Raw genomic sequence first — 19,942 nt, forward strand, 5'->3', positions numbered from 1 at the left:
TCTCTGTCTGTCCTCCTCTCTCTGTCTGTCCTCCTCTCTCTGTCTTCTTCTCCTCTCTCCAGCTGCTCGCGTTTTCTCGCTTTGTCAGTTCAGGAGTTTCTGTCTTCCTCTCTCTGTCTTCTTCTCCTCTCTCCAGCTGCTCGCGTTTTCTCGCTTTGTCTGTTCTGGAGTTTCTGTCTTCCTCTCTCTGTCTTCTTCTCCTCTCTCCAGCTGCTCGCGTTTTCTCGCTTTGTCTGTTCTGGTGTTTCTGTCTTCCTCTCTCTGTCTTCTTCTCCTCTCTCCAGCTGCTCGCGTTTTCTCGCTTTGTCTGTTCTGGTGTTTCTGTCTTCCTCTCTCTGTCTTCTTCTTTACCCTCTGGTGTTTTTCGCTTTCGTTGTCGACCGCTCGTCACGTAACAAAAAGACGTCACGATTTTAGATCGGTTGGTACAGAAGATCAAACCTAACACGAATTAACTGAGTTAAGTAATACAGGGTGGGAACTCTTCTGGTCCTGCGTCCCCAGCGTTCCGAGTTTCCCTCCCTTTGGTTTTTTTTGTTCTCCCGACAACCCGCGCCTCGCGTTTGCTTCTCTCTTTCCAGGCCCTCTCGGTGTCCGTCGTTTTTCTGCTGGCCTCTTTGCTCCTGTCCTCGCCGTCGACCAAGACCATCGCGGATATTTCCGCATCCATCTTTTCCCTCATTTGGTGCGTCGTGCTCCCTTCCTTCTGGGTCAAACTGCGCTTCTTGCGAATCTTGCCTGAGGACTCGACGCCCGCTTTCGCTTCGCTTCGGTCCTTCCTCCCGTCCCCACTCGCTTCCTTCTTCCCCGCCCCCACCGCCTCCACAGTCTCGTGCGCTTCGCCTCTCTCCGCTTCTCCTGGCTCTTCTTCCCTCGCGTCGTCTCCCGGCGCTTCTCCCTTACCTTCCACGCGCGCTCCGCAACTCTTCGCGCAGTTCCTTCCTCGCCCCTACGCGGCGTCTTCCCTCCTGGTTGCTTCCGTCCTCGCCCTCATCTCTTCCGACACCTTCGCGTACCTCGTGGGCTCCGTCCTCGGCTCCTCGCCGATTTCCTCGCTCTTCGCACCGCCGCTCTTTTCTTCTCTCCCCCCCGCTGCATGCGTGTCGCCGCGGAAAACCGTCCAGGGTCTCCTCGGCGGCGCCTTGGCGGCGGGGGTAACTGGCTGCGTCTCGGCGTGGCTGATTGGGAAGTCGTTGCCTCTCGATTGCCTCTGGAAAGCCGAAGCCGAGTGCGAGAGAAGGCGCCGCGCCACGGAGATGCTCCTCGCCGTCCTGCAAGCAAATCCGCCCAGTCGCGACGAAGCTCCAGGCGCATGCGCCGCCGAGAAAAGCGCGACAGATCCTCGCCGTGAAGGCACCAGGAATCGAGACGAGGTTCAAACGCTCGCGCCGGTCGTCCCGTCCTCGGGACCGCAGGAGACTTCAAGCACACGCTGGCGACACGTCGCGTCGCGCTTGCTGTCTGTGCTGCATGCGCACGTGGCGGGAGCTCGGCGTCTGCATGCAAACGCGCAAGCATTGACACCGGTGTGCGAGGCTCCTCTCGCTCTCTCGCCCGCTCTTCCACCCCCGTTTGGTTGCGGCCGGTCTTCCTCTGTGTTTGCGTCTTCGCTGCTGCGCGCCTCAGTCCTTCGCTTCGGCTTCTCGCCGCTCTTGCTCGGCGCAGGCTCTCTCGCGGGGATCCTCCTGTCTCTGGTGGGCGTCTTGGGCGATTTGACGGCGAGTCTCGTGAAACGCGACGCCGGAGTGAAAGACAGCGGAACGCTGCTGCCGGGTCACGGCGGATGGCTGGACCGCACAGACTCCTACTTGCTGGCAGCCCCGCTCGCGTACGTGATCAGTCTTCTCACCCAAGAATTTTGCGCATCTGTCTTGAAGCGAAACGCGCTCCTAAGAGATGATACCAAACCCGAGGGCGAGGTTGAAGGCTTAGCGACGTCGACGTAGGCTCAGAGACAGGGAGACAAAAACCGAGAAGCAAGAGGCGATCATTCATAGAGACAACGAGAGAGATATCGGGAGACAACGAGAGGTGAAATAAAGCTGGGATATAGGAGAAGGGGAACTCCTGAGGAGGGCGAGTGGCGACGGGAAGGAGAGCAGGGATGTCGAGAGAGAAAGACATATGCCAAGGCACGGAAGGAAAGGGAGACAGAGCCCCTCTATCTATATAGTTGTATATATATATATATATATGTAGACAGAGAGAGAGAGACGAGATGTGGGGGAGTTAGAAAGGAGGCGAGATTCCTTTCAGGTGCTAAAAGAGTGACGAGACAGAAACGAGAAGGCAAAGGGGAGAGAGAGGAAATGGACACCGCAGAGAGGTGCCGTGAAGCCGTGCTCTTTGCCTATGAGAGAGAAACGACATTCTGGAAGATATATCTTTCCACGCGCTGGTGGTGATTATCGACTAAAGCCGCTTGATGGGAACGAAAGGGAGAACCAGAGCAGACGGTTTCTCAAGACCTTGCCTTCGTTTGGTGCGACACAGACGTGCATTTCATGGGTGTTCTTTGTGTTCCTTTGGTTCGACCCGTTTCTTTGTCGCGTACACACGAAACGGCGACAGCAGTACGCGACCTGTGCGGTGTAGAGACAGAGAGCGACAGGGAGGGAGACAGCGAGAGAGACAGAGAGACAGTGAAAGAGTGTGTTTTGTTGTCACCCTGCAATCACACGTCAACCCACGTTCTCTCTGCTGAAACGAGACCGCGAGAGGAAGAACTCGCGGAGGTCTGTGAGGCAGTCGACCGACGGGTTTTTTGTTTTGTGGCGTTGCCTTTTTTCCCAAAGGGAGAAAGAAGCGGTCACGCAGACTCCTGACCCTTTTTTCAGCTTTTCGAAGCCACCTCAGAGAAAAGGACACACTCAGTTTGGCGGCTCTCACGACAAAACCAGAACATGACAGATTTCCCGAACGAGTGCGTCGGTGTGTACTGCCGCAAAACTCTCGGGTCCGGGATCTCCTTTCCTCCGCTGAATCCACCTCAAGAAACGGATCCACGAGTGGTGACTGGCCCTCTCGCTCTTTTTCTGGAATCGGCAACTTCTGGGATCTTTGCTTCAACTGGCGATTCTCCCCCAAAAGGGGGAGAGCCGGCGAAGCTAGCCGTTTTTTTCAGGGAATTCGCTGTGTCCGGAATAGTAGAAGGTTTGGCGATAGAACCTAGACAAGTGGGAGGATCTGAGAACTTTCGTCTGGCGGCCCTAGGACACCGAAGCTCTCGCCGAACGCCCTCCGTCTTCCGCAGAAAAAAAAGCCGAGCCTGCGTCTCGAGAGAAAGGACTGCAGCCGCGTTTCTCCCTTCTCATTTCAGACATGACGAGACCTCCCTTCCCACGACTTTGCGTCTTTCGACTCGTGAGCTCGCCATCCGCTTTCAGTGTGCCACTTTCGGGCGTGCTACAATTCCAGAAATTACCTTTTTTTCCAACACCAAATGTCGTGCCCCCGGGAGATACACACAACCCAGTTTTGTAGGATTGCTGTGCACCGCCCCACGTGCCAGGATCTATGAAAAGGTATACTGTGAGTTTGAAACAGACGTTTCTTTGAGTTCTGTGCTCAAAGAAGAAGAATCCCTCCGCCGGCGCCCGATTCGAGAGACCGTGGCGGAAACGGGAGAACCTCCTCTGCGCCTTCGCGGGATGTGGAGGTTTTGCTTTCCAGTCCAGAGTACATCCGTGTCAACGCTTCTTTTCTGCACTAAAGTTGGAAAGAAAGTGGGAGATCTCTCTTTCTTCTCTCGCGTTCTCGCTCCTCGTCCCGAGAATCGACAACGGCGGTTTGAGGCGAGAGCGCGGCGCGGCTCGTCGTGCTGCATGCAGGCAGAAGAGAGAAAGAGAAGACTCAAAAAGCGACAAACGCTGTCCTCTTTTTGGCGACAAAAAACATTCTTGACGAGAAGGAAAACTGCTTATTCTCAAAGCAAAGAGGGAGATGCCGTCAACACACGAAAGACAAACCGCTACACGGGATCCACGCTTTCTTTCGCACATGCGACGTTCGGAGCTTTTCTCCAGAAGACCGTTTTTCGCGCCCTGTCTCGTTCCTTCCTCCTTCATTTGTCGCGCTATTTGGCGCCGTCCTCTCTCATCCGTCGTTTCCCTCCACTTTTCCTTTCCTGTCTCTTTCCTATTCAAAACCCAGCTGCATGCGGAGACAGAGACAGAACGAAGAGACACGCGATGAGGCGGCTGCAGCCCCAGATGGCCCGCGGGGGCTGTAGGAAGAGAGAGCCCTTGATCCCTCTTTCTTCCTCGCGTCCTTCTTTAGACCGTGAGGAGAGCGAAAATTTCGGATTCGCGCTGTTCAACCAGCCGCTGTCACGTCCTTCGAGGTCGTCCCTCCATCTGCCTCGTCGCGCGGCCGACGGTGTTTTTCTTTCCTCCGTCGCTTCTGCTCCTTCAACACATCACAGACAGCTGAAGAGGACAGAGACGAACCAGAGAGATGAGGATCTACACAGACAGATCGCAGACGGGAGACAAACAGCCAAAAAGCCAAACACACAGAGAGCCAGAGACGTACCCCGATCTGCACGAGGTCCTTCTCGTTCTCACGCTTATTCTCTCTCTTGTTCTCCTTCTTCTTGTTCTCCTTCTTCTTGTTCTTCTTCTTGTTCTCCTTCTTCTTGTTCTTTTTCTTGTTCTCCTTCCTATTGTTTCTCGTGTTCTCTCTCTTATCGTCCTTCTTCTTCATCTTCTTCAAGTTTCTCCTGTCCGGCGCGTGCTCGAGGTCGTTCGTCTCTTTCGTATTTTTCGTATCAGTCGTTTTCTTTCTCTTCATCTGCCGGTGATTTCTCTTCCTCGTTTTCCCCTGCGGAGGCCGCAGCCCGTTTTCCCGTCCTCGGTTTCCTGCCCCGTCGCTTCCGTGTAGAGACAGTGTGGCAGGTGTCTCCTGCGTCTCTCCCCGCGCTCGCTCGCGCAGCGTGTAGTGCCGAAGAAGACGACAACTTGAGACGCCTCGAGCGGGAATTGGAGGAAGCCCGAGAGGAAGGCGAGGCAGAGAAACATCTCCTGCAGAGAGCACAGCGAACAGAGGCAGAAGACGCAGAAAGAGAAGCAGAAAGAGAAGGAGAGAGAGAAGCAGAAAGAGAAGGAGAGAGAGAAGCAGAAAGAGAGGTGGAGGCGTGGCGTTCGGAAAGAGGACAAGAAGGGCGAGAGGTGATGAAGAGCACAGAAGACAGCTCAGACCTTCCGGAGGGGCGGGAGGCCTTCGAGGAAGGGAATAGAGCCTCAAGCACCGGGAATCCTGTCTCTTCCGTATTTTCCTCGACTTCCTCCACTGCGGCTTCCTCGTATTCTCAGTCTCGCCTCGCTTTGCTGAGAGCGAAGGGAATCCTCCCCTCCCTCGTTTTCTGGCGGCATGTACACCGGCGTGTTGAGATCTGTGAAGATCTTCTCTCCAACGCCCACATAGCTTCTCTTCTTCTGTCGGCCAACCGGGTAAGCATCCGCTCTCTTCCTACGCTTCGTGCTGTCCCTCCTCTTCGTGTTGTGGTCTTGCTATTCTCGTCCATCACTTTCCCGTCTCTTTTGTGTTTGCTGTCGTCTCCATGCCCACAGCATATAATATCCCGTGTACATGACACCACATCCAGGCTCACATCCACATCTACGTGCAGGCAAACACGCATATATATATATATATATATATATATATATATATGCTTTTATGATTTGTTCACGTTCTTTCTCGATGTGGTGGAAGGTGAGATTTGAACGTTCTGGATCGCTGCCGCTCTTAACAAAACGCTACGTGCGATGTGTTTGGGAAGGAGAACATGTGTGTTTTCTTTTGCTCTTCCTCTCCAGGCTTCTCCAACTCATCCGGATTTTGTCGAGTTTCTCGTTGCGCTCCTCGCTCGACGAGGTTCTCTCTTTCTTGCGTCTTCCGCCCCTCGATGCGTCTCTCCAGGACTTCCCACTTTTTCTTCTTCTCCTTGTTCGTCTTCCGGCGTTTCGAGTTTTTCTCGGCCTGCGCCAGGAGCTAAAGCCTTCCTGCCTCCCCCTCTGGCCATTGCTGTTTTCAATTTAACGCTACACCGCGTTTCGGCAGCAGCAGGGGCGTGTGAAGAAGGCTCAGGAAGAAGCGAGCGAACGAGAAGAGAAGAGAGAGATACACCGGTGGATGCGACGCGAACGCTTGGTCCTGCGTGTCTTCCTCCCCATGAGTGCGACGAAGTTTTGATGAGGGCGCTTCTCTCCTCGCTCAGCCGAAACTGTTCCTTTTTCCTGTCGTCTTCCGCTTCCACTTCTTCCTCTTCTTCCGTCTCTGTCTCGTCCTGTTCTACGTCGGTCCCTTCTTCCTCTGCGTCTGCAGCGTCCGTGATGCCCCATTTGCCGGCTACCGAAGCAGAGATGAAGAAAAACACTCGCCCGCTGAATGCAGCTCTTCTCCTCGCAAGCGCCATGGCACGCTTCGCCCACCTCGCGAGAACAGGCGCCTTTCCGTTTTCGACATCTTCCTCGCCGTCCACCCTCGACGTTTTGAACTGGGCAGTCCTGTGGGAAGAGGCGCTGTTGCCACGCTTTCATGTGTCTCTGGACCAGGCAAGTCTTTGCAGTGAAGGCAAACAACGGCCAACGGGCGTGACTGCTCGAGAGAAGACGAAAGGTGGAAGGCGGGGAAGGCGAAAGTTGCGGGAGAAAGCAAGCGCCCTGTGCACTTTGCGGGAAGAGAAAGAACGGCAATCAAAGGACGGAGGCGAGGGACGAGAGCGTGCAACATAAGGCACAGGCGAAGGAAGAGACAGTGCGAGAAGCGCGAACAGGACGAGAATGGAGAGAGAAACAAAACGCGAGAGAAAAAATCGTCAAGGTAGTAAAGGACATGGCGGGAGGATCGGCCGAACGAACGCGAGGAACGAAAAAGGTGAAGGAAAAGGGGACGAGATAAGAACTAACACAAGCAACAATTCGAAGAGAGTTGAAAAAACGTGCCCAAAAGAGTCAGACGGCAGGGGCGAGTTCTTTTCTGAATATCTCAAAACACAAGGATTCAATGCAGCAGCCCTTCGGGGAGGTTGCATACGTCGGCGAGAGAAGTAGAGCCAAGAGGACATCGAATCCGCAAAGAGCTCTCGAGAGCGCGCCGGCCCCGAGAACATGTGTGTGTGTGTGTGTGTTTGTGTGCAGATGTCTCTCAAGCAAACAGTCTCTCTCCTCCACTCTCTCAGTCGTCTGAGCCATCATCCAATTTTCTTCTTTCCTCCCTCGTCTTCTGGAGACAAAACACTTCTTCAGCCTTCTCAGTCCTCTGTTTTGTCTTCCTCTCCTGCGTCTTTTTCCTCTTCCGTGTCTCCTTCATCTCTTTTGCTTCGCACCCTTGCTCGCCTCCTGCACATTCTCCAGAGTAGAGGCCCTCGAAGCGAAGAGGGAGCGGAAGGAGGTTGTCGGGTGGAGGGTGAATCAGAAGGAAAGGCGAACACCCAGACTGGTGGAACGAGGCCGACTCTGCAGCAAGAGGATCCTTCCCTTTGTCTTTCGGCATCATCTGCATCTTCAGCTAACCAGTGCGCGGCTTCGTCTGTCGGTGTGTCTTTCCCTCCGGCACCGTTTCCCCCGCCTCCATCACCTTTCTCTTGCAAGTCTTCGGCAGCTCTTGGGACCGACTCATCGGCCCAGAGAGCCGTGGAGGGGATGGCTGACACCGTCGACCCCAACAGCCTCTCGTATGCTTTTCACTCTGTCTTTCTCCTTGATCACGCTGTCAGTGCGCACATGCGTCTTCGAGACCCGACTATTCTTCCGCCTGCCTCCGGTTCGACGCGGGAACAGGCGTCGTTCTTCCTCGACCGGGTTGCTCCTCAGCTTCCCGTCCTTCTACAGTCTCTCATGCCGTTCCTGGCCTCTTCGTCGCCGTTCGTTCCCCCGTTTCGTTCGTATTCCTCTCCTTTTTCTTCCGTCTCTTGTTCCTCTTCTCCTGCGACGGCGTCCTCGGCAGCGGGCGAAGTGGATGTTTCTGCTTCGAAAACTTCGGAGTCCGATTCGTTGGTCTCGCCGTTTATGACGCCTCGTTTCGCCTCCCTTTCCGAGCTCCTTCGCGCGTTTCTCCCGCTTCTCACCCGACAGCTGCTTGCGGCACCTGCGGTGTCTTCGCTGCTTCTTCTCCACCTCTCTCGCCATGTCTCCTCGCTCTTCCCGTCTCCGTCAGACCGCCAGGACACGTCCCTGGCGGCGCTGAAGAGAGAAGAAGAGGCCGCCGAGAGACGAGACGAAGCGTCCCGTGGAACGACGGGTAAACGCAGCCTGCAGCAGAAGCACGAACGGCGCCTTTACCTCTTTCTCCTCTCCTCGCTTGTCACGCAGAACCCTTCCCTGTCGCTGGCGCGCGAAACGGTGGCGTCGCATCTTCTTCCGTCGCCGCACCTGGACAACTCCGGCAGGACGCCTCCCGACATCCCCAATCGCACTTTGGCCTCTGTCCCGTCTTCGTCGCCTGCTCCCACGGCTGTTGTCCCTCCGCCTCGTTCTCGCGCGCCTGGGGAAGGCTCCCTGGAGGAATTCGACGCCGTGGAAGACGCCCGCATCTACCTCCAGGCGCACCAACGCGCCCGAGAGGAGAAGCCGGAGACCCGCGAGGGGACAGAGGCACTGAAGCCCTTGGCGTCTCTCTCTAGAGACAAATCAGCACAGACCACAAGCACCTTTGACTCGTCCTCTTTCCCTTCCTCATTACCTTCCTCGCCTTCGTTTTCCTCGTCTTCGCTGCCTTCCCCTTCTTCTCGTCTTTCTTCGTCTGTGTTGGTGTTTGACGCGTCAGCAGTTCCACTTCAGCGCAGTGTGCGTGGATCGCTTCGGGTGGCGGTCTCGCCGCTTCTCTCTTCGCTTTCGACTCTTGAGCCCGCCGAGTTGCTCCAGGCGGCGCAGCTAGTAGTTACCACTGCTTCGCTGCGGCACCCTGTCTCCCTGATCTCTCACCTTCTGGGGCATTTGACGGCGCGCGTGCATGCGGGAAGCGAGGAGGGGACGGCGCCTCTCGCTCCCCGCGCGGAGGCAGGAGCCGACGGCCACGAAGGGCGGCGAGTCGGCGGTGGAACGCGAGAGAAGAAACATGCAAGTTTCGGGTTAACGGATCTCGGCGCAGTCGCCACTGTGGGCGCTCAGTTGGTGCAACTAAAGAGCGGAAGGCAAGGCGACGCGCGCAACCAGGACGGCCCCCCCGGCGCGTTACAGGAACTGAAAACGAAAAACAAACACGACGTTCAGGTCGCCCTCCAGCAACAGTTTCGCGCGCTCCTCACTGCGATTGCAGAGAGGGCTGAAGCGGCTCTCATAAAAGAAGAAGCCGAGGAAGGGCAGGAGTGGAGAGGAGACGCTTTGACGAGCGAGAACATGTCTGTGGAAGGGTGGGATGACGAAGACGGAGACAGACACTGGCTGGTGGACGTGTCTGGCGACGAAGACTCCTGCGCTTGTGGAGGAAGCCGGACGCGAGAAGAGCTCGTTGACGGGAGTGTGGAAGTCGTCCCAGCAAGCGGAGACGTTGAATGCGCGGAAAAGAGCGAATCGCGGACAGGAAGAAAGAAGCGGCAGGACGAACGTAGTTTCCTGCATGCTCCCAAGGCCCTCCTGGAACTCCTGGTCGTCTTCGACGTTGCGGGGCTCTCGCGGCCTCACCTTGCGTCATTGGTGGAGCGGCGCATTCTTTCTTATCCGAAATTTCGCGAGATCTTTGGAATTAATTCCCCTGCGTCGCGTGACCATGAGCGGGATTCCCAGGGCGATACCAAAAGTGAAAGGCAGCGCGGAAGACGAAAACGGCAACCCGCGAAGGCCCAGGAAGGAGGGGAACCTGGGGATGAGCGACGCGAGCAGGACCAGCTCGCAGAGGGAGAAAGCAGAGAAACGGACGAGGCGTTGACGCCCCACGGGAGGGACTCAGAGTCGTCTCCCGACACGTCGACCTCGACGGTGTTTCTCCGTTCTCATCTGGATGAAATTCTCCATCTGCTACACTTTCTGGCGGAGTCTGTGTCGTCTGCCCCGCAGCCAGCTTCCTGTTCTTCCGCTTCGCTCTTCGCCCATCTCCTCCCCGCTCTCTCTGTTCCGCAGCTGCTTGCCACCCTCTCGATCGATATGCTTCTCTGCGCACTCGATATCCTTCGGCGCCTCTTGAGGTTCCGCCAGCCGCCTGAGGCTCTCCCAGGCGACTCCGCGTCGGCCGGGCAGAAACGGGAAGATCGGGATAGAAGCAATCAAGGACGTGGCAGGGGAGCTGCGTCACGCCCCGAGGCATGGCCGAATTCCCACGTTGTGGTGAATCACCACGCTGAACGGTTTCTTTACGCCATCCAAAAACACTGCCTGACCAAGTCGTTTCTGGGATCTCTGCGGAACGGGGAACTTCTGCTGCTTGAGGAAGTCCTGCGGGAATTAGGCGAACGAAATCTCCAAGTGGAGGAAGAGCGAATGCAACGACAACTGCCTGAACCAGTGCCGAAACGCCTGCAGCATTCCATGGATGCATACTGAGGCGAGAGGAAAAGCCCTTTCTCTCTTTTTCAGTGACCACCTTTACTTGCCTATCGGAGGAACAAACACTGTCAACAGCGGGATGCCTCGATGAGCCGCGACCGTCTATCTGTCATTCACAGATCCCGCCGTTGTGGTTCCCTCCCTACGTTCATATGGATATGTATCTTTGTAAGAACGGGTTCGTATGCATTCACGCCCAAAATCACCGTGGCCGCGCACGTTTTTGCCACGGGAATGCAAAACCAAACCCGCACTGTCCCAATCGCTGGGTCGGTGCTAGATGTGCCATCCATGTGTGGATGCTTCATGGTTCCCTGTGCGCTTCTGAAGGTGGAAATTCTCTTCTTTTGTACCGAGGTTCTCCGGATTCTACTGAGTTTGCCCGCGCCCTCGTCATTCCAGTGCCGCTCCCGAGGCTCGCGTTTCTTTGCTCGTGTGAGTTCCGTTCTCGGGCTGAAGCTGCGAGAGTGACAGTGCGGGCCGGAAGTCGGGCTCTCACAGTCGCTTCTTGACGGAAAACGCAGGAGCCTCCGGGCCTTCGAGTTAGTCCGGCAGCGCCACGAGCGACATGCTTGTCTCGTCAGGAGAAAAGAAAACAGCCGGGGGTTTTCCACACTCCAGAACTTAACCACGGCCGACAGGAGGAAAAAGCAACAATCGCCCCAGGGACGCACGACGTTCGTGTTCCACCGCGGTACGGGAAAAAAGGCGTTCGCGCCACACTGGACGGCGCCCTCGTGGACAGAATTCGAGTAAAAATCGCACACACGTCTTCAGGGCGTCTCTCTGCCCAATTTACGAAACTTCATGAAACGGGATAAACCGAAAAGAAGCACACCACACAATTCACAGTCGCACGTTCGCCTCTGAACGCGAACTCGGCACAGGACCGACTACCATCGTATACGACACGCCATCCATCTTCACCCCCTGCATTGTCTGCATGATCGAAAATGCTTCCGTCTGGCCCGGAGATCTCGATAAATAAATAAATATATATGCGTACGCAAATATGCATATGTGGTTTTGAACATTCACTTCGTGGCCATCTATCCGCATTTACACATGCATATATGCATGTGCATAAACATTAGATGCGCCTGGAACGGGTTTATTTTCCTATCCCAACAGGAGACGTTCTCTTCTTGTGTTGTCCACGGAAACCGGGCGGTTCTCGCCACAGAAAAAAAAGTCTGTACGCAGTTCCCCGACACGGCGCATAAACTCAGAAACTGTAGAGAGCGGCAGCACGCGCAGAATGGACACACACTGCAGTATGGCTCGCCCATGTCTCTCACAAATAAATGTTTTACCGTCTCAGTGTCTCCATTCTTTCCCTGCTTCCACGAAACCGTTTATACGTGCTTGTCGTCCCTGTCCCTCGGCCTCTGGTGGTCTTTGAAATTCTCGTCGAGTCCACAGTCGATCTGCCGATGCGTTTCGTCGTACCTGCGCGAAGTTCTCCTCTCCAGTCGACTTTCCACTCTTGTGTGCCCGTCTCCGCACCTTTCCTAGCCCAGTTTCTGTGCCAATTCGCTGCGTGTGGGTACGGCGTGTAAATACGAGTAGAGAGCCGTTGAAAAACGTTCGCGCCGACTGGCATTCGAAGCCTCGTCGCTGCCGAGAAACACCGGCAGCTGAAACAATCCGTCCCCGGTGGGAACTGTGCCCCGTTGCCTGTCGATTCGGTCTACATTCAACCACGCCCATACACAAAAGCAAAGACCCGCGATATTGATGCAGGCCATATAAGCGGAAGGGAGAAATCTCGCGCTCTCGTCGTCACTGTGTCCGTTCAAGCGCTTTCGCCCTTCGGCCGCGCTGTGTAGACTCGGCGCAAGGGGCGGCAACATCTCCATGTTTACACAACTCTCGGTCTTTTGCTGCCGCGCATGTTGCGGTTTCGGCACCGCAAGGCGCCACGAAAGAAAGCAAAGCGCTTTTCCACCATCGATCGTTTTTATCGTCTTGACCCCCGTTGTCGCCACTGCAGGTGACTCGCGGGACCGCTTCCCGGAAGTATACGTTTTGCACGTCTCCATCTCTCGGATATGCTCCAAACACTGTTGCCAGGCTGTAAGAGGCCACGCCTGCTCAGGATGCCCCCAACGAGGCAGGCCCGTTGAGCGGGAAGTGAGGAGATGGTAGGCATAGTTGGAGTCGTATCTGGTTGCGTGCGGAATACCGGATAGGCTTCGTCGCCGCCTCGAGACAACGCCTGACAGATTTGACGCACTTGGTACATCACTCTCTATCTCCCCAGGACGCTGGAAGGAGATGTCCCCTGCCTGATTGTCCCTGCTACCTGCCACAGCTTCACTGCCCCCCGCACCGGCCTCCGCTACGGTTGCTTCTTTTGCTAAATGTTTCTCTTCTCTCTCCGCACTGTCATTCTCCTGTGGGTGTCCTCTCATCTCTCGGGGCGCCATCGGCTCTTCCTGCGCGGTCTGCGATTGCGGCTCTATGATTTCGCAGTGACTCTCTTTACGGCTACAAACTCCCTCCCAACGCGGTTGGACGATCGAGCCGTCGGATCCGTTCTGCCTTTCCGGGCCCCTGAGGTTTCTGTGGAGATCGAATTCTCCCTCGGCCTTCTCAACCGCCGCTCCGGGGTTCCCCAAAATCGCGTGCGTTGCGAAAATCTTGAATCGGTGTGAACGCACTGCCTCGCCTTCCAAGTCACTGTTGATCGGGCGCGCAAGACCGACGCCTCTTATGATGCATTCTTCCATCTCGTCTTTGCGAAAATTCATGTCTTCTCTCATCTCAGCAAGCATGCGACTCAGATCATTGGCAAGCTCTTGACAGTTCTGAATCTCTGCGTTGGCCGGCAAAGCGCGGTTCGGTGCGGCACGTTGCCGATGCTCCGTGGTGTGCGGAAGGCGCGGCTGAGCCCGCTCCATCTCGTTCTCGGCTCGAAGGATTTCAGCCCTTACTGTTTCGCACAACGAACGGCATTCGGCCACTATCTGCTCGACACGCACTGCCACATCCTTCGACCTGGCAGCAGCCTCTTCCGCTTGTTGGCCCGCCATCCGCACGACTTCCAACACTCCCGGCAAGTCCTCTAGCGTCAGCGGTTTATTTCCGGGAATCGGACGGCCTTCCCATGCGGACGAAAAGGGAGGAAACTTGACCAGTCCTTGCTCTACATGGCGCCGCATTCGGTTTTCATATTCCTGGCTGAAATTCGAACGGTTCGTGTCACGGCTGCCACACATCGCGAAAACACGTTCATCGCCTGCGGTTTCACCAAACGGCGCGCTCTTTGGCGCTGGCGCATGCCGTGAGAAGATTGATGGTTCACAGACTCCGGTTGCCAGCACGTGAGGCAAAACGACAGAGGCTGTGGAGATTCCCCGTTCCGACTCTCGTCGAGATCTAGGTCCCTCAGCTGCCTCGTGATCCGGAAACTTTCCCTCCAGGGAACCATCGCCCCAAGACACGGCGTATTTCCTCTCGTCTTCGTTAGACTCCCTTTCTACACCCTCCATAACACAGCCCTTGTCTTCGTATCCTACAGTAGGTTCCAACTTAGTTTCCAATCCTGCTGTCTCGTCAGTCTGATTAGCTTCGTTGGATGCGAGTTCCTGTCCGTTCGTCTGCCTCATCAGCCTAACTCTGGCTAGAGCGGCATTGACGCCTTCGTGTGCCTCCTGTGCGGGATCGGCCCAGTCCTCGACTCTCACTGCGTCAGTCGAATCGGACAGCACTTCAAGGTGGTTTTCCCCGTCGCTAAAAAGACCCCGGTATCGTTCCCTATCGCTGCCTCTACCCTCTCCTTCCTGCGGGCGCTTCCTCTCCGCACGTAACTCTACGAAGGGAATCTCTACTGACGCCCCGTTCACCGTGGAACGATTCCCCTGCAGCACATAATCAGCATCGTCTCGATCTCTCATGTTGGAGCTGGCCGCAGTTATGCAGGTGTGAATGCAAGTCGTATTTTTCTGTCCGAATTCAAGGGGTGGGTCCCCGTGAAAACAGATGTCGTGGATAACGGCGTCACCAGTCCTATCGGGACTCATGACTGTCGCCTCCTCTGTAAACCTATCTTGTAGAAGTTCACTATCATTTCTTTCTTGCCCGGCTTCTAAATTGGGATTGTGCACTGCTGGCCAATTCTGCTCTGATGCGTCTTGGGCAAACTCCGCGAATCCTTCCATCTGGAGGAGTTGGCGTTCTAGGCGTTCCACCTCTCGCGTGTTCTTCCCTTCCTCATTCCAGTTTCCGTTCACCACGGATACTGTAGGTTCTACTTCTGGCACCACATAGAGTGCGTTCTTTGCCACCGCTTTGCTTTCTTCACACACTGTCCACAGCCGCCGGCGGAAGGCACGGTCCTCAGTTCGCCTCAGTCCGAATTCCTCAGGTTCCAAAGACGCCTCACCTGTGTCCATCACTGTCCCCTCACCCAGTTCACCTCTTCCAACAGAAGAAGCGTTTGTCGGTTCGTACGTTGCATCTTCTTTTTTCGCGTTTGTGCCTTCCAGCGTCTGTTTGAAGTCGTCGCTCACTGGCCAGGCGTCCGCTACTACCTCCGACATGTGTCCTGTCACATGCTCCTCGGACGGCGCCCAGGGTTCACCACTTCGCATTTGCCCACTTTCACTAGCGTCTTCAATTACAATTACTCTCCCAGCCACGTTGTTTTGTGGGCTTCCAAACGGTTCCGCTTCTCCAACACTGTCTGCCTCGTGCGCCCGCGACAGGGCGTATACGGGCTCGGGTGTAATATGTTCACAGTCCTGATTCAGTTCTTTCCGGCAGCCACTTTCCCTTGATGTTCCCTGTTCCTTCCGGTCCGGTTTCGGAGGACCGACCACAACAGCGGGTTCTAGAAAAGCAACCTTTCTTGTCACTGCGTCCAGCGCTTGTCCCTTTTTGACCTGTGCTTGTTCCTCTTTCTCGGCCGCAAGACACAGCGACTTCAGCTTATGCGCCTTTGCAAGGGCGTGACCATACACCTGCCTCTGCCAAGCCAAATGAACATGCGCGCTCTGTTGCTTGCGTGTTTTGCCCCAGAATAAGTCCACAATCCCTCCAGGATTTAGACGTAAACTGCGTTTCCCACCGGTCACATCTGTTTGGTCTCCGGGGCTGCCAGTGGCCGTAGTTGCCTGTTTCCCTGGCTCCACCTTGTCGGGTTCGTTGGCCTGGTCTCCCCCGCCGAAACCGCTCAGATGGCCCCCGCGGGAAACTGGCTGTCCATTGCCTCGCTTTGCTTCTTTCAAAGACAACCCGAGAGGAAACGATGAGAGCGATCCTATGCTGCGAGCCGGTGTGCTCGATAGCGCGCGGGCGTGCGGTTCCCGCTCTGGATGTATTCGACGTTCGTCCTCGCGACGAAAGAATAGAAGCAGCCACCGCTTCTTGTCTTTGCCGTGACTGGATTTCACGCTCTCTCTGATGCGGTGAACAAACCGGAACGAACTGCTTGATCGAAACTGCACGAGGGCGCCCGTCGAACTAGGTCTCGGGTCCAGCGGAAACCCAGAAACGCTTCCACATAGTCCACGACGGAGAACCAGAGCACAGCCAGCGGAATGTGTTCCGAGAGACATTCCAACAACCATAGTGAGACACAGAGCCTCGCGAAGTTCGTGCGACCGAACGAAGTTGCCACAGAGATACGGACGCGCAGTCTGTGTCCTTTCGAAAAATTAAATAGAGGTAAACGTGAAAGCGGAAACGCGGAACAGCTTGACGGCGCGCTGAGGGCAACACGTAAGATGCCGCCGTCGTTACCAAGGACAGTCTGCCGGGCGTTCCATTGCAGATCGCAACATAACCTACGCCACCCGGCGACACACACACGCCAGCATTGGTTTTTTTCGGTCAGCTGGCCACGAGAAGGAAATCTGCTCCGGATTAAGCCCTGACGGGGAACACGTCTCGACAACTCACTCTGCACTGGATGCTCCGCGCAGACAGGTGAATGTCGACGGGCAAAAAAAAGGAGTACAAAGAAACGCCGAGGGCGTCGATTTGGAGGCAAATAACTGAAGCCGAAAACCGCATGAGAAACCCAGCTGAGGAGGAAACGGATATATGTTAGACACGTGAGCAACAGCCGCAGTGACTCCAGCGAGCTTCTACCAAAAGTTCTTTAGTACAGTGAAAAGCGACGGAGCACACGCACACAAAGGGCGTTGACAGCCATTTAGCAGCCAGAACAAAAGGAGCTGCATCACCGATGGAAATGCAACGATTTGGTCCTTTTTTCGTCGGTTGTGCTCAAACAGCGAACCACTGCGAGCGGCGGTCTCGTCCGGGGATCCAGTGGTACGGTGAACGTTGGCACCACCCTGGCCGTTTTCGTTCAGATTTAGCGACGAGATTGAAATTCTCGAACGCTTCTCGTTTTGCTCTTTCGCGAGAGTGAAGAGAGTACGATTTTGGGGGGGTTGCAATGGCGGTGTGTATAGCAAAACCGCTCGTGGTTCGATGTGAGCTGCGCAGGCGGAGGGAAGTCTGCGGGGCGGTAAGTGGATGTCTCGCTGCGTGGATGGGATCTCTCCGAAAAAGAAACAATAGCAGCCCATTCAGTGTGGATAGTGCCCGAGCGCTCTCCTGATGTCTATAGTCACAAAGATATTTTTGCCTTGTTAGAAGGTCACGAACACAATAGCTGCCACGCCCGGCACGTACCGTAAACTGACCACTTCGACACGGCAAACGGCTGGAACCTGCTAGCGAACAACTTCATCGGCCAAGGAACACAAAACTTTCAAGGGAACACGGAGAGTGGGCAAACTTTGTTGAGTATGCTGGGTAGAAGCTTCTGTACACCACATACGCGCCTGCCACGTGCACTGCAAAGGAACGGACTGATGTGTGCATGGAGAACACATCACGCAGACCGGTCGTGAATCCGACGGCATCACCATCTGTTTTGGATTTCGCATTTCTCGTGAGGGTGACGTGGACGCGATCTGTTTTGGAATACACATTTCTCTTGTGACATGGACGCGACGTGCTAGACTACACAGGTGGCGGTGAGAGAACGAATCCACTGCTAGTTCTGCACAGCCTTAACGGAGGCAGGAGAGCGAGGAGACGATCGAGACGGCTTTCAGATTCACCGTTTCTCAGTAAGTTTGCACGGGGCTGGGTCTGGTCTACAGCCGCAGGAGAAAGCCACGAAACGAGAACTACCGGAACACAGGCGCAAGGTCGATTCCTTCAGGCTTGGCGCATAGGCACTAGGAGAGGAACTCTGCCGTCTGAGGAACCAGGATAAAGCCCAGGAGAGAATACGGGATTCCCTAGTGAGTGTTGGGGTGAAAGCAGCATCGACGGTCGTTAAGGCGGAATTGTTTTTCCTACCATCACTGGGAGATCCGCGAGTCTGTGTAGTGATGAACTGGAACTCGTAAGTAGTTTCAAGTCATCCACTACACACACGAGTGGCAAGATCAATCTATCGAGGCCGACGGACATTTGACCTGTGCCTATGCAGCGTTAAAAGACACAAAGCTTCATAAAAGAACTCAAGAAACGGCTCACAGAAGCCGTCTGAGACCCAAGAACTCACATCTCTGTGCTTGCTCCATGGCCCCGTCTTTCCTGGTCGTCCCTCCCCGTCTTCCCTGGTCGTCCCTTTTTGTGCAGGGTGTCTAGCCGAGTGAATGAAATCTTCAAAACTCAAACTCGTGTTCTTAGACAATGGTATAGCTCAAGAAACACAACACAGCCAGTGGGCGGCGACTGCACTCAGCCCCAATGCGTCGATGTGCGCTGCATCGAGGCTGCTCCGTGTCTCCCATGTCTCCTCCCAGACTCTGTGACCCCACTCTTCCCTCGCGAAGGCCGTTTTTCCTTGGTGTTTTCTCGGAAGATTTGCAGCGCAGGCAGTGATCATTTTGATGGAAACAACGTTTCGTCCTTTGTTCAGTTACCATGGCAGCATTGACCGCCGCTCGTTTTTACGGCAAAGACAGCCGTCACCTCTCGTTGTGTTATCAGCCGAGACCTAGCCCCCCACTTTGAAGCAAACGGCGCGATCTCGTTTTTACAGCTACCATCTTTTTCGTCCCGGCAAACCAAAAGAGAGGACCTGAATGCGCCGCGAATTCCCACTTTCATTTCCGTTGTCTTCCTCTCGTCGGGCGCCTGCCTCGTCACATGCCGCCGCGCGTCTCGACCTTGTGCTCTTCCACATTTCGTCTTTCTTACTCTCCGAGTCTTTACCCCCCTCGTTTTTTCCTTTTTCTTTCTTTTCGTGCCTCCCCAGAGGCAACATGCGCTGGTCGCCGCTGCCGTTTCGACGGCGCCGTGTCCCACCTGCAGACGCCTCAACGTGGGCCAGGTGTACGTACACCGATTCCCAAGTGCGTTTCCCGTCTTGCGGCACCCCAGAGGTACCAAACAAACCGGCGGAAACCCGTTTTTCACTTCCGTCGCGTGACTCGCGACCGCCCCCAGGAGGACACACAACATGGAGTTTCTTTCTTCCGAGAGATGTGAGCAAGACCTTGCCATCGTTCCTCGCCTGTCAGGCGGCTGCCTCTTCTCCTGGGTCCTATATAGGCAGCTTTTCTCCCGTCGCTTCCTGTCGCTGGAAAGCCGCTCTGTCTTCAACAAAGCGTCCTCTTCCGGGATCTTCTCCGCGCCCTTCCCTCTCGCCTTCACTTGTCTCTTCGTCTGTGGGTTCATCTCGACGATCTACCTGGCTACGGCAGGAAAAAAATCCTGGATCGTACCTGCGGGCTCAACCTCTCAGCTCTAGGTCCTTTTCGTCCTCTCCTCTCGAGACGGTGCCCGTGCCTGTTCAGCTGCTCGCCTCGTCTTCTCCGACTCTGCAGCTTCGTGGCTTCGCGTTCTCTACTTGCACGTCTGCCGCCTCGTCCCTTTTGTCGGCTCCGTCGACCCCTGCCTCCCCTACACTTTCATCTTCTTTTTCTACTTCCTCGTCTCCACCGAAACATGTCGGCATCTCATCCCCCTCGTCCTCTCCATCTTCTTTCCCTTCCTCTTCTCCCTCTTTTCCCTCTTCCTTGTCCTCTTCTCCCTCTTCCTCGTCCTCTTCTTCTTCTTCCTCTTCGTCGTCTTCTTCTTCGTCCTCGTCTTCCTCTGAAGGTTCCTTGTGGGTTTTGTGGAAGCTCATGGAGCACGACCAGCTGCGTCTCTTTCTGGCCTTCATGGCAATTTTGATGAGCAGTGCCGCCCAGATGCTGTTTCCGTTTTACCTCGGCCGCGTTGTCGACCGCTTTTCGAAACAGTCTCCTGTCTCACCTTCTCCCTCGGCAATGCTCGGCGCTTCGTCCTGTGGCGATTTGTGTCCTGCGTCGCGAGCGACCGTCTCTTCGTGCCCGTCGTCGCCCTCAAGTTCCACGCCTGCTTGTCCACGGGGGTCTTCTTCGTGTTCTTCCGCTTCTCTCTCGCCGGGCGAAACCGGCGCACAGCACATTGAACAACCCGAGACGCCTCCTGAAGAAACGCCTGCCTCGCCGCCTTCG

General features: G+C 55.5%; 5 protein-coding genes across 5 annotated transcripts; 3 read left to right on the plus strand and 2 right to left on the minus strand.

The window, feature by feature from the left end:
- Nucleotides 1-1,256: 1,256 nt before the first annotated feature.
- NCLIV_024160 (hypothetical protein) lies at nt 1,257-1,946 on the plus strand (the record flags this gene model as incomplete). The annotated part of the gene is made up of 1 exon (XM_003882611.1): nt 1,257-1,946. The coding sequence occupies one exon, from the start codon at nt 1,257-1,259 to the stop codon at nt 1,944-1,946; it is 690 nt and encodes a 229-aa protein (XP_003882660.1).
- A 3,822-nt stretch (nt 1,947-5,768) lies between these two features.
- On the plus strand, nt 5,769-6,737 carry NCLIV_024170 (hypothetical protein; the record flags this gene model as incomplete). Its single annotated transcript, XM_003882612.1, has 1 exon — nt 5,769-6,737. The coding sequence occupies one exon, from the start codon at nt 5,769-5,771 to the stop codon at nt 6,735-6,737; it is 969 nt and encodes a 322-aa protein (XP_003882661.1).
- A 909-nt stretch (nt 6,738-7,646) lies between these two features.
- On the plus strand, nt 7,647-10,481 carry NCLIV_024180 (conserved hypothetical protein; the record flags this gene model as incomplete). The annotated part of the gene is made up of 1 exon (XM_003882613.1): nt 7,647-10,481. The coding sequence occupies one exon, from the start codon at nt 7,647-7,649 to the stop codon at nt 10,479-10,481; it is 2,835 nt and encodes a 944-aa protein (XP_003882662.1).
- A 1,122-nt stretch (nt 10,482-11,603) lies between these two features.
- Nucleotides 11,604-17,190, minus strand: NCLIV_024190 (conserved hypothetical protein; the record flags this gene model as incomplete). The annotated part of the gene is made up of 4 exons (XM_003882614.1): nt 11,604-11,716; nt 12,721-15,454; nt 16,389-16,483; nt 17,133-17,190. 4 exons carry the CDS (start codon nt 17,188-17,190, stop codon nt 11,604-11,606), a joined length of 3,000 nt encoding a protein of 999 aa, XP_003882663.1.
- A 2,064-nt stretch (nt 17,191-19,254) lies between these two features.
- Nucleotides 19,255-19,626, minus strand: NCLIV_024200 (hypothetical protein; the record flags this gene model as incomplete). Its single annotated transcript, XM_003882615.1, has 1 exon — nt 19,255-19,626. The coding sequence occupies one exon, from the start codon at nt 19,624-19,626 to the stop codon at nt 19,255-19,257; it is 372 nt and encodes a 123-aa protein (XP_003882664.1).
- Nucleotides 19,627-19,942: the final 316 nt, after the last annotated feature.

The sequence above is a fragment of the Neospora caninum genome, chromosome VIIb (assembly GCF_000208865.1).
Source record: "Neospora caninum Liverpool complete genome, chromosome VIIb".
In the NCBI taxonomy this organism is placed as follows: Eukaryota; Apicomplexa; class Conoidasida; order Eucoccidiorida; family Sarcocystidae; genus Neospora; species Neospora caninum.